Below are 12351 nucleotides of genomic sequence, written 5' to 3'. Positions count from 1 at the left end.
AATTGATAGGGCCCTATTAAAAACAGGCAAGACAAAGAAAGCGTGGATGGCTCCGTCTCTGCAGGACAAACTGGAAGGTGTACGTCAGTGTCTCTGACCCCTCAGTCCTCCTTTCTGAGCCGTCAAAGGGGTTTTCCTCAACTCGCACCGGGAGACCGCACTCAACCACTTTAACAGAGGCAGCTAAGCTCAATCATCTTGAATTGACCAGATATAGGAGTCGAACATGGAGAAGGCGGCCGTGCACGAAGACGGGCTCCTCATCCCGGTAGACAGCACACTCCAGCTCATCATCCCTTGAATGGCCTCATGCTGACAATCCCAGCTTATTGACTTCTCCAAGTTCCTCAACGGCTCCCCTTCGCAAAAGCTCGAAACAGCCAGAGCCATCCTGACAGGCTTCCAAACTGCGGGCTTCATCTACCTCTCCAACATTCCCATCCCGGCCTCGGTCCTCCAGCACGTCTTCGACGCGTCAGCCGAGTTCTTCCGCCTCCCGCGCGCCGCCAAGGACTCCCTCGCCTGGTTCAGCCCGGAAGCCAACCGCGGCTATTCCGCCCTAGGGCGGGAGAAAGCCACGCAGCTCACCAGCACGGCCGCCATCTCGGCGCTGCGCGACTCCATCCCGGACATCAAGGAATCCTTCGAGATCGGCCGGGACAACGAACCGTCCCACCCCAACCACTGGCCGCGCGAGGACGGGGACGACAGCCACAGCGGTAGTAGCAAGCTAGCCGGCTTCAGGCAGACCATGACGTCCTTCTTCGCCGACCTCGCCGCCCTCCACCGGTCGGTCATGCGCGCCATCGCGGCGGGAATGGGCCTGCCCGACGAGATGTACTTTGACCAATTCGTTTGTGACGAGGACAACACGCTGCGCCTGCTGCACTACCCGGCCGTGAGGAAGGAGTTGTTCAAGGTCAACCCGGGCCAGGTACGCGCCGGCGAACATTCTGATTATGGATCGATTACTTTTCTGTTTCAAGACGGGGCGGGGGGGTTGCAGGTGCAGAGTCCTGAGGGCACATTCGTGGATGCCACGCCCATTGAGGGGACGTGTGTCGTCAATGCCGGAGACTTGCTGGCGAGGTGGAGCAACGATACGATTCGCAGCACGGTGCATCGGGTCGTCGAGCCACCGAGGAGGGAGGGGGATGATGGGAAGGAGGAGTACCCCGCGAGATACAGCATTGCGTGAGTGGCACTCTAATATGCCTTTCAGGGGGGAAAGTTGAGGGGGCCGATGGCTAACGCGAAAGCAGGTACTTTTGCAATCCCAACTTCAAGGACTTTATCGAGGTTATCCCGGGGACGTACGCCACCGAGGCGGACAAGAAGTACGAGGGCATTAACAGCGGGGAGTACCTAATCCAGAGGCTCAGGACTACGTATTGATGAGATCTGGAAGCTATACGGAGCATAGTGTCACACATCCACGTGCTCGATCAACTTGAGGACCCTATTGTAGAATCCGATACATCCGTCTGCATATAGCCAAAATGCATGAGCAAAGGCCTGCATGCGTTCATCGGACAGGATCATGGATAGGCTGGTGTCAAGATCCCTTTCCTCTTCTGCCCCCTGGACGAGCCCAAGGTATTCCGCCCTAGCAGACTTCAGACCCCTGTCTTGCTCAGTCTATTGAAACAACGGGCCATCCATTTCGGGAGGGACCATGGACAGCATTTTGTTAAACTCGACCAACTCCCAGGGGCCCACAAATGCGTTTTCCCAGTCGATCACAGACAAGACATTGTAATCGGTGTCAATGATGACATTGCTGCTGTAGAGGTCGGTGTAGATGAGAGGGGGAGGGCCGTTGTGAAACTGAAACCGGCCAGCCAGCTCGCGCACTTTGGAGGGAAACGACGAGATTGTGGCGAGCACCTCGTCCACAAGGTCTGGTGGCGTGCGTTTTCGAATTGTTGCCTCTTTATAGAAGAACTTGGCGGTATTGGCCCAGGCCTGGAAATATTCTGCAGCAGCGTTGATCGGGCCGCCGAGTCCTGGTATGGGGACCAACATCGAACTCCCCGTCCCGAAGAACGATGGCACCGATCTTTGGGGAAGCGTATCGATGCCATCTCCAGTTGAATCTCAGCGAGCGCTGCATAGAACTTGTCCTCGAACTGAGCAGGCGTTTGGCCTTTGTGAGTCTCCCATCCACGAACGAGTCCATGGCAGTGTCCCCCGGGACAAACTCCAGCAGCATGAAAGCGGCTCCAACCCCGCTTTCCCCAGTCGCATCATGGGCGAAAACCCGGGGGACGGGGACTGGGGACTTTGCACGGACGGCCGACATGGTATGAACTTCGTTTAGCAGGCACTGGCAGGACTCGGGTGTTGGCGGCTTGAGCTCGACCCGTGCAAGCCATCGATAGCCGTCTTCAAAGTCGATACGCCGCACAACGTGTAGCCATCCATGTTGTATTCGGGAGAAAGCCCGCAGGGGGACTCGGCCCCATCGACCTGACTCCTCACTCTCAGTGCATAACGCTTGAGGGTATCCCAATTGATGAAAGCGAAGGGTTTGTCCGGCTCGATGTCCTCCCGTTTCCATTGAGCTGCGGGGTCATACGAGGCGACATGGCGAGGAGGTGGCCCAGACGCCAGCGCTGGTCAGATACGGATGAGGAGAAGATCACGCTTCCTCGAAAAGAATGGGTCGGTTATCCCCAAAACGGGCCGGTCTGCATCACTTATTAGTACTCCGTACCGCGAACGGCCGGAGCCTGCTCTTGACATCCACATACCAGTACCCTTCTCATTGAGACAGCCTGGAAGCTGTACGAAGAAGGTACGGAGTATCCTCATTCGGTTGAAGCCTTCCAGGTTCCGAGCGGCGAACACCAACTGGTCCATGCTCAAGTGAATCCAACTAACCACCTCAACGTCAACCACACCCGAGTCATCAACCGACCGTGATTCAAATCTTCTCAAATTTGAACGATTCAAGGCCCAGCTCACAGGCCCACGCCTTCGCAACTCGTCTGCCAACCCATAAATATCTCGAGCTGCAGGTCTCAAGAAGACTGGGCACGTGGCCATTGTCTGGGGTTCACGGCAGGTCAACATGGCGGGAGCCCCTGGAGTAGGAACACGAAACTTGTGGGACACCTTAGGTATATTGGTGTGTTAAGCAGTGGTCAAAATATTGTTGGCGATTATTTGGTGCAGTTTGTAGAAAGCGCGTTCTGACAATCAACAAGGATCAGCCTACATCATGATGACATGGCTCGAGCATATGGTAGCCTTAACGGACAACGCCGAGTTGCGACCGTGTGGCCTTGTTAAAATCCACCAAACTCATCTACTTGCGACGCAGCGCAGCTTTCGAAGAAATTGGCCGATAAGGTGCGGGAGCTCTACTCCACACTGACAGGTGAAAGCTGAGGGTGGACCAGCACACCACGACTCCATACAGTAGTAGCCGGTCGTCGGTGAGCGTCGAGCTGATGGGGTCTTCCGAAAGTTCTGGCTGCATTCTCGTAACGTAAGAGATCCATCCACCTCGGCGCAAAAGTGGCGACAGATGCAATTTTCGGCAGGTCCGACTGCATCACCTTGTCATGTACCCCAGACGTAATTGCCTCCGCGACTCCACCGCTCCGCGAACATCATCATGTAAGGTTCAGTGCACCAGCCTGGTCCATGTTCGAAACGTCCGGTCGCGGACGATCGCGGCGCTTTTCGCCGCGACTCGTCCCTGTGAGCAGGATCAGCATGAGACGAACCAGTTCCCTCAAATACGAACGTCCCCTGGCTGCGCTCTCCCCAGAGATCTCTCAACTCCATTTCGACATCGACCTCAGCCTACCTTTCCGTCGTCCCTAAAGCTTGGCTTGTTAGTGCCCGGCGCGGCATCCGACGCGCATATTCCCACACGCTCCGCAGGAGTTGGGATTCGAACCGTTTGAAAGGCCCCACCTACTCGCTGCCTGTCTCGATGGCGTCAAACATCGCAGTTGCTGGCGTCGGCCCAGATGCCTTCTCCGAGAAGAAGAACAATGCGCTAGGCGATATCGAAACCGGCAGCACCCGCATCGAACCAGCGCCCCCGATCTATAGCCCGGACGACGAGGGGAAAGATGACTCTGAGTCGATCAACTATCACACCCTCACCTGGTGGTATGCTCACAGACATTTGCGCCATGGACGAGACCCTGAAGCTGACTCACATTCACAGGCAAGCCGGAGTGGTCATGATTGCCGAGACCGTGTCACTTGGTATCCTATCACTCCCCGCCGTCGTGGCGACCCTCGGACTGGCTCCCGGACTCATCGTTATGGTCATCATGGGATTCTTGTCGACGTACTCGGGCCTCGTCATGGGCGAGTTCCGGAAACAGCACCCCTGGGTCCAAAGCTTCGGCGACGCTGGCGAGGTCATGGGCAGGTCCATCGGCATGGGCAAGCTCTTTCAAGAGGTCTTTGGCTGGGCGCAAACCATCTTCGTCATCTTCGTTATGGGCAGCCATCTCCTGACATGGACCATCTGCCTTAACACCCTGACCAACAGCGCGGCGTGCACCATCGTGTGGGGCGTCGTCGGCCTGGCCGTTTTCTGGGTGCTGAACACGCCTCGAACGCTGAAAGCGGCGGGCTACTACTCGTTCGCGTCGTTCGCGTCCATCTTCACGGCCGTCTTGGTTACCATGATCGATGTCGGCATCGAGAAGCCCATCGGCACCACCAGCATCGAGGTGTCCCGCAGCGTTGGCTTCACGTCGGCCTTCCTGGCCGTCACCAACATTGCCGTCGCCTTCAGTGGCCACTCGTGCTTTTTCGGCGTCATGTCCGAGTTCAAGCAGCCAAGCGACTGGCCCAAGGCACTCATGCTACTGCAGGTCTGTGATACGGTCCTCTATGTCGTCGTCTCGGTCGTCATTTACGTCTACGTCGGCCCCAACGTCCCGTCGCCCGCCCTGTCGGCCGCCGGCTCGCACGTGGTTAGGAAGGTCATTTGGGGCATCGCCATCCCGACCATTGTTATCGCCGGCGTCATCTATGGCCACGTCGCCGCCAAGTACGTTTTCGTGCGACTCTTTGGGGCCACCAAGCACCTTCACAAGCGCACGGCGCTCGGCTGGTTCGGCTGGCTGGGCATCACGGCTGCCCTCTGGGCCATCGCCTGGATTATCGCGCAGTCTATTCCCGTTTTCAGCAACCTGCTGGGCCTGGTATGCGCCCTGTTCGCCAGCTGGTTCTCGTATGGCATTCCCGGCTCGCTGTGGCTGTGGATGTACTACGGCGAGTGGTTCTCGAGCCCCCGGCGCATCGCCCTGTTCTCGCTTAACGCCTTGCTGGTGCTGGTCGGCACGCTGCTGTGCGTCCTGGGTCTGTGGGCCTCGGGAGAGGCGATTGCGAGGGATTCGGGGACGGATCCATGGAGCTGCAAGAGCAATGCTGGACAGTAGATATGGAGAACTGTTTATATTTACGAATGAGAGACGACAATGTACATGTTTCGCTTTTGGTATGTCTACTTGCTGCTGTGGCGCCCTGTGATGTTATCGTGGCGTGTGTCATTCCAGATGCCTGATTGTTTACAGAGATCTCAATCGCAGATCAGGAAGAGTACCCTAACACAGCTTCTAGAACTGTCACCAAGCAAGCCCTGGTCTTATTCCCGCCGAACAGGGCCCTGATCCAGGCATCTCGCCCAACTTTCTTGCTCCCTTCCTCCAACAACACGCTGGGAATGGACCTGACTGCCATTAACCCTACGATGACGACTTCCAGTACCAACCAGACCAATATTGATCGCAACTGCGACCTCGGGCAGTCCCCACTGACTAGGTTCTCGAAAAGCCTCACGGTCAGAAGAGAGCAAGTAAGCTTGCCTTCTCAGCATCCCACCAGAGTGCTTCCTGCCTAGTTGAACTAAGCAATCCCAGACATTGGACATCCTCCAGAGTTGGAGGAGGACCTGACAACGTACTCAACAGCTTCCTCGGCCGCCCTTCTGTCAATTCCAGGCTGTATGGACAAGGTTCCCAAATCAGCGTATGTTTCAGGGCAGGATCAAATGGCTCCAGCCTGAGCTCGCTGAGGCGCGACGTGATCATGGCTCTGTACCTGCTCGTCAGCATTTCCGAACTTGCGGAGTATTGAAACTTTGTTGCAGGTGGCGGCTGCTCGAGGTTTCGCTCTTAAACGGGTAAAGGGGGCGCAAGGACGACATGAGTCAACTACGATACTGAAGGAAGGCCGATGGCATTGAGTATGCGCAGCTCGCAAATTTGAGCTGGAAGACAAGAAAACGAAGTAATTAGATGCAAGAGCGCCGCGGGGCACGATGTTGCCTGCCTACCATACTTGTATCTTACCATGAAAGCCTCAGGTAGCATGAATTAATGTAACAAGACACAGCAACGGCGCAACGGCTGTTTCTGTAATCATTTTCCTTTCTTCCTTTTGTTTTACTGAAGATAGATTATCGTATTTTCTTTCGTATTCAATTTCAGCATTTTGCTGATCTTCTTCTCTTCCATCTTTTTCTCCTTCTCCTTTGTCTTAAAGCATCCTTCTGGTTTGTTTTTGTTGCCCTTTTTCCTTTTTTCCCTTTTCTTTCTTTCTTTCTTCCTTTCTTTCTTTCTTTCTTTCTTTCTTTCTTTCTTTTTCTTTCTTTCTTTTTTTGCTCTCTTTCTTTTTTCTTTCTCTTTTTCTCTCTTTCCCTTTCTTTAACGTTACCCTTTCTTGTTTATCTTTATTTTTGCTGACTTTCCGTTCTTATGTTCATTCGCCCTAGATACTTGTTCCTTTCCTCTCCTCTTTGGAGGTAGATCAGACTTGACATGAGATTACTGCACCTCATCTAGCAAATTGGGCTAGGCTTGTCTTGATCATTGCGACGCGATTGCAACCACAGACTTTCGCCTCGACTGCATCAGGTGGGCATAACTTCCTAGACGAGCCAGGCAAAGCGCCTTCACGGCAGGAGCGAGCAACCGTTGGCGCAACCGTGCGCAAGGTATACAAGGCACACTGCGGGGCCATCTTCCACCTTTCAACTTTTCATCCCACAACATCAAATCCACAATGCCACAAGAAGACATCGTGGCTTACGCACGTGACGCCGCCGGTCGCGGCGTCGACCTTTTCGCCCTGCTCGGCACCGACTCAACAGCAACAGAGGCCGAGATCCGCCGCGCCTTCCGCCGGAAAGCGTTAACCGCCCACCCGGACAAGGCGGGGAAGTCATACGACCCAGCCTTGTACGAAGGGCTCGAGCGCGCGCGCGATGTGCTCGTCGACCCGACGGCCCGCGAGGCCTACGACAGCTGCATGCGCGCCGCGCTGCAAAAGAAGATGCAGCTGGAGCAGATGTCGGAGCGGAGGCGGCAGCTTGTCGAGGATCTGGAGCGGCGCGAGGAAGAGGCCAGGCGCGCCAGGCACGGCGATTCCAAGTCAAGAGGCCCGGACCCGGAGAGAGCGGCCATGGCTGCGCGAGGCCGAGCCAAGTTGGAGGAGTGGATGCGGCTGCGGAGGGAGGCTGAGAGGGAGGCTGAGGAGCGGGAGCGCCTGGCGAGGGGTGAGGAGGTGGCCACGGCGGCATCTACGGACAACAAGCCATCGCAGACTTCTGCGGAGGACCAGCCAGCTGCATTCCGGACACCACAGGACGACCATCGCACACCATCACCGACCGCTGAGGAGCTTGACAACCGGATCGCCGAGCTGGAGGGGCGTTTGAAGGAGGCACAACAGCACAAGGCCATAAAGCGGGAGCGAAAGGCCGAGGAGAAACGAGACAGGGCCGAGAAGAAAGCGAAGAAGGCCGAGACAACACTTCCACGAGGGTCTCGATGGGCATCGGCCTCAGGTAGCCCTCCATCACCTTCCACAACAGCAGGGCCGCGGGCTGACGAAGACGGGCGCCCTCAACCCGTCACAACCCCGCCATCGTCTGGCCAGACGTCGACTGGCGGAGTTTCCAGAGCACGCGACGGCTTTGCGTCCGTTATGGCCAGGTTACGGGCTGCGCAAGCGGCAAGGAACGAGGAAAGGAGGAGCAGGGCCGAAGCAGAGCGGCGCCCACTGGCTGACGAAGACACGGTACCCAAGCCCCCGGAAACCAGGCCGTCCACATCCCCGGGGCTGCCGCCGGTGCCGAATGATGGTGTCAATTAGGGAAGCGGCTTCGCCGGCACCGGCCCGTGTCTAAGTTTAAAGTCTATAAGAAGAGGCGTCAATGGGTTGCCTTGTAGGTTAGCTAGTGGTATGATACCCCAATACAATCTAATCCTGGTTTGTTTGTTAGAGCGGAACTTAGTAAGGGCACCTTGAACAAGACAAAAGAAACTGTCCGGTCTTTACCTGCTTGTTGTTCTCTTTTTCTCCTCTTCTTCTTCTCTTCTTCTTCCTCTTCTTCCTCCTCTTCTTCCTCTTTTTTCACTCTTTTTCTTTCTCTTACTTTTATTTTCCTTCCCCTTCCTTCCATCCATCTCTGTATCCTCCTTTTCCGTCTTCCCATTTCCTGCTTTTCTGGCCTTCTCCCTTGCCAATCCCGCTTTTTCCATTCCTGACTGAGGCCTGCCATGTGAAACGCTAACAAACAAACCAGGGTTGGATTGTAGAGAACTCCAATGGAGAAAGTCCAAAATCTGACCTTATTGGTCAATATGAGCTGGTGACCCATTGTGTAGTCCGCGCTCTCACTCAAAAGTCGCCTGGGGGAGCGGACAGGATTCCGAGTTTTTCATGTGGATATGGCCCTGAAACTGACAAGACGGCCTGGCTGTATTGAAGAAAGCTGCAGGCTTAATGGGATTGGGTGAGTGAGTTATCTCCAGCCTCAGGTGACAGACACCCGACCAGAAGACGAACCATGAAACGCAGGGAAACCGTCAGCATCGGCGGCCTGGCTACTCACAAGCGATGACCGCATGGCTATGTCTATCTATTGTAGCTGATATACACGCAATCACACGCATTCGGTATACACCATCATAATACACGTTCAAACCCCAATACCCTCTTCCAATCCCCTAGTGCCCTTCTTTCCCCGCCAACCTCCGCCTCAACCATTCCGGCACAAATGCCTTGATCTTGACCCTCCGCCCATCTTCGCCGTCTAACCCAACAACAAACTCATCCCCCTCGCTGAAGCCCACCCCGCCCGTCTCTCCAGGCAGCACAACATCCGTCATGATCTCCAACCGGCACAGCGCCAACCCGACATTGCCCACCCCACTCAGCCATTTCCCAGCGCTGCGTCCCTTCTTGCCCACCCGCCCGATACTCGCCTCGGTCGGCACCATGCCGGCATCCACGACCGTACCACTCCCAGCTACATCCCCATTCCCATTCCCGATCTGCGGCTTATACAGACGCCCCAACAACAACCCCACCTCCTCCTCCAACCCCCCTACTCCTACTCCTCCCGACAGAATCGGAAGCGGCTGATCTTCGGGGTAAAGCAAGACAGGCAACACCCTCTTGCGCACCACGCCGCGGTGCTCGGTGCGGATCGTCAGCTCCTGCCCGACGTAGCACCCCTTGCGGAAGTCGATGGCGCCGGTAAAGTCCATGTTGCTCTCGTGGGGCAGAGCCTGGCCGTACGCCAGCTCGGCCTGGCCCTCGGAGATGCCGTACAGGTAGCGGCGGAGGCGGTAGAAGGATTCGTCGAGGAGCGGGAACGGGTCGGGAGGCCCAAGGGCGGTGATGTCGGTGGCGGGTTGGTTGCCATCACCGAAGAGTACGACGCGGTGGCCCAGTCCGGGGGCGCGCGGGTCGCGGGTGGTGATGGCGGGGGTTTTGTAGGATGGTGAGTGGACGTGTTGGGTGATGGCGGTGGAGAGCTTCTGATCGTCGGCGTCGCTCCACAGGTGCCAGACGGCGGCCTCGGCGTCGTCGAGCACGCGCACGTCAAACTTGGCGCGCAGCTTGTACCGCCGGATGTGCTTCTGCAGGCGCTCGGCCTCGGCGGCGTCGACCTCGACCAGCCAGCTGTGGCCGCGCGGATGGGAGCGGTCGCGGACGTCGTGGTAGAGGAAGACGTCGTGCAGCACGCGGCCCTGGGCGGTCAGGAAGGCAGCGTAGAAGCCCGCGTCGGAGCGCAGGTGCTCGTTGTTGCCGGGATGGGCAGAACCAGGGTAGATATTGGCGGTGATGACGCCTTGGAGGTACTTTGTCGCGTCCGGGCCAGAGACGGATATCAGCTTGCGCGAGGTGAGTCGGGCGATCCCGTTTGGGGAGGGAGCAGACGGAGCAGCATGCCGGGGCACGGAGCGGGAGAAGGCGCGGCGTTGTGTGGGACGTGCTCGGCAGGTTAGGCATGTGGACGGCGCCGGGGTCCTTACGGAGCCGTTCGAGCCCCTTGAAGAGAAGGTGAGTATCCTCCGTGCCGGCTGCATTGTGGTGTCCGGCCGTCAGTGTGGTTAAGGGACTGGTTCCGGCTTGCTGGTGTCTCCGTTCTGAGAGATGGCCGTGTTCCGGAGCTCTCCGGTGACGTCGATGTCTTTTCCAGTTCCTGCAGTCGGCAGCGGATTGTGCCGATCGGCGATCGGGGTTTTACAATGACCGAGGCGGTCCATGCGTTTATCTAATCAGCCCTATGGGTAGGCCTTGGACTCATCGGGTCGGTTATCGCCGGTCCTTCTACCATAAGATGATCGTTCCTTTGAATATGCCGCGTGTCGGCTCTGACGGAAAGGCAACAATCATACTACGTAATGCAATGTACGACATCTCAATCACGGTAATTGGAACCGCCTTCAGGAGAATCAGCGCCATCAGGTAACAGTTGGCCCATGGACACACTTCTTCATTTGCGCTTTTGACGCTTCGTGCTCAACGAATCAGGGCATGCAAATCGAAGAGAGCAAAACAGTGTTATGAGTTCCGGCAGGAGCTGAAGACGGTGGGTCAGTTGTCCCATCCTCCTGCACGGCAAGCTCGAGTCCCCGTGTCAGTCGACTCATCACGCCGGGATGGACCTCTGGATTTGTTGCTGCATCGCATCGAAATAGGTAGATGCAAGTCTTTCGGTTCCCGGTTCGATCCGCATGACGGACGTTGAGGAACAGACATGAGCTCTTTGAGAGGTTGTCCTCGTTGCACAGTTTAAACAACAGCCGTGGTATCCCAGCGTGGAAACAGCAGTTGGCTTGATCACACGGCTCAGTCATCGACTCGCAGTCTTACACATTCAACGTCTACTACCGCCTTGCATTACCCTTTTGGATCCATCGCGTGCTGGGAAGTTGATCGCCTCACCGCATTCATTGTCCCGGTAGCACTTCTGGCAACGTTTATGAACTCTCGGCACAGGCCGGCTGCCAAGATCACTGGGTTCCGGTACTATGGTATCCCGTCTCCGGTCTCCCGCGACTCGATTGCCTTGCCCCGCCATGGAACCCTGCCGTCGAACTGCTCTTACGTGCAGACCCTGATATGCAAAGCACTTCCTTGTGTGCCCCTTCGTCCCGTTCATACGGCGACTTATCAGTGGCCGCAGCAGTTGTCATACGGCTGTCAAACGATTGCTCCTGAGAAGAGGATGGTTCGAGTTCCGCCGGAGTGCCGCCGCCATGGTGCTGATAAGAAATGGTCGTCAACAATGAAATTCGAAAACTGGTGATTAGGTACTCAGGTAACCTCCCCTCCCTCGACATCCAACTCCCAAGCCCTCATGGCCACACAACCGCCTCAGAGGCTAACTCTTCAAGCAAACCTGCTTGAACGCCCTGTGTCTCCAATTCTGCCTCAAACTAAGGGTATGCCAATTTGACGTCCAAGGCTTGAGGCATTGCTTCATGTGCCGTAGACGGTCAACTGACGGTCTCGCGGTTTCACCTGAGGCCCGGCTACTAAGACCTCGTGATGGCCCCTTGGAGCTCCACCGGACGGGAAACCTCCACCCTTTTCCACTCACCGGATGAGGTGGCGGGTGCCCCTCCTTTCCGGGACATTGGCGGCCAAACCTCCCAGGGCTCCCACACAGGCCGGGAAATGGGTCCTACCTTACATGCACCACTCACGCGATCATCTGTCAGCGTCGCCGCTGAATATACTGGTCAGCTCCGGTGGGCTGAGAGGTCCAGCAAACGTCTCCCTCACTGGTTGGGCCGCGACTGATCAGGTATCTACAATACCGTAAACGCAAGAAACATATATGCAGAATATGTAGGTATGATAAATTGTTGTCCTCCGGCAAACCAGCGATGTCGCGGTATCTGAAGAAGCTCCACGTTGCCCGCCAAGTTGATGCCTGGCTGCGTTGTCCTTTGACGATAGTCGAGGATGACACAGCCTGTTTCAACGTATTTCACCTCTGGGCAATAGGGGGTTGCCATGTTGGCTCAAGCTGGGAGCAGGCGGGTTTCGAACTATTTGTCACAGGGGCCT

The 12351-nt window shown here is 56.5% G+C and overlaps 6 protein-coding genes across 6 annotated transcripts; 3 read left to right on the top strand and 3 right to left on the bottom strand.

Annotated features, from left to right (window-relative positions):
* Nucleotides 1-95: 95 nt before the first annotated feature.
* N657DRAFT_419512 (oxygenase) lies at nucleotides 96-1694 on the top strand. Its single transcript, XM_062787274.1, has 4 exons — nucleotides 96-268; nucleotides 326-1194; nucleotides 1263-1337; nucleotides 1409-1694. The coding sequence occupies exons 1-4, from the start codon at nucleotides 227-229 to the stop codon at nucleotides 1452-1454; spliced, it is 1032 nt and encodes a 343-aa protein (XP_062647411.1). The 5' UTR covers nucleotides 96-226; the 3' UTR covers nucleotides 1455-1694.
* Nucleotides 1639-2302, bottom strand: N657DRAFT_680810 (uncharacterized protein; the record flags this gene model as incomplete). The annotated part of the gene is made up of 2 exons (XM_062796324.1): nucleotides 1639-1965; nucleotides 2024-2302. The coding sequence occupies 2 exons, from the start codon at nucleotides 2300-2302 to the stop codon at nucleotides 1639-1641; spliced, it is 606 nt and encodes a 201-aa protein (XP_062647410.1).
* A 1413-nt stretch (nucleotides 2303-3715) lies between these two features.
* On the top strand, nucleotides 3716-5520 carry N657DRAFT_418924 (uncharacterized protein). Its single transcript, XM_062787271.1, has 2 exons — nucleotides 3716-4128; nucleotides 4187-5520. Exons 1-2 carry the CDS (start codon nucleotides 3947-3949, stop codon nucleotides 5415-5417), a joined length of 1413 nt encoding a protein of 470 aa, XP_062647409.1. The 5' UTR covers nucleotides 3716-3946; the 3' UTR covers nucleotides 5418-5520.
* Nucleotides 5521-7041: 1521 nt separating this feature from the next.
* On the top strand, nucleotides 7042-8133 carry N657DRAFT_680808 (uncharacterized protein; the record flags this gene model as incomplete). Its single annotated transcript, XM_062796323.1, has 1 exon — nucleotides 7042-8133. The coding sequence occupies one exon, from the start codon at nucleotides 7042-7044 to the stop codon at nucleotides 8131-8133; it is 1092 nt and encodes a 363-aa protein (XP_062647408.1).
* Nucleotides 8134-8174: 41 nt separating this feature from the next.
* N657DRAFT_418927 (uncharacterized protein) lies at nucleotides 8175-8816 on the bottom strand. The gene has a single exon (XM_062787272.1). The coding sequence runs from the start codon at nucleotides 8639-8641 to the stop codon at nucleotides 8216-8218; it is 426 nt and encodes a 141-aa protein (XP_062647407.1). The 5' UTR covers nucleotides 8642-8816; the 3' UTR covers nucleotides 8175-8215.
* On the bottom strand, nucleotides 8782-10450 carry N657DRAFT_645219 (Aminomethyltransferase folate-binding domain-containing protein). Its single transcript, XM_062792912.1, has one exon. The coding sequence runs from the start codon at nucleotides 10356-10358 to the stop codon at nucleotides 8991-8993; it is 1368 nt and encodes a 455-aa protein (XP_062647406.1). The 5' UTR covers nucleotides 10359-10450; the 3' UTR covers nucleotides 8782-8990.
* Between the last annotated feature and the right edge of the window lie 1901 nt (nucleotides 10451-12351).

Source organism: Parathielavia appendiculata (genome assembly GCF_033297405.1).
Source record: "Parathielavia appendiculata strain CBS 731.68 unplaced genomic scaffold N657scaffold_6, whole genome shotgun sequence".
Taxonomy (NCBI): Eukaryota; Fungi; Ascomycota; class Sordariomycetes; order Sordariales; family Chaetomiaceae; genus Parathielavia; species Parathielavia appendiculata.
The sequence above is the reverse complement of the archived record's forward strand: the minus strand, read 5'-3'. Positions and strand labels throughout refer to the sequence as shown.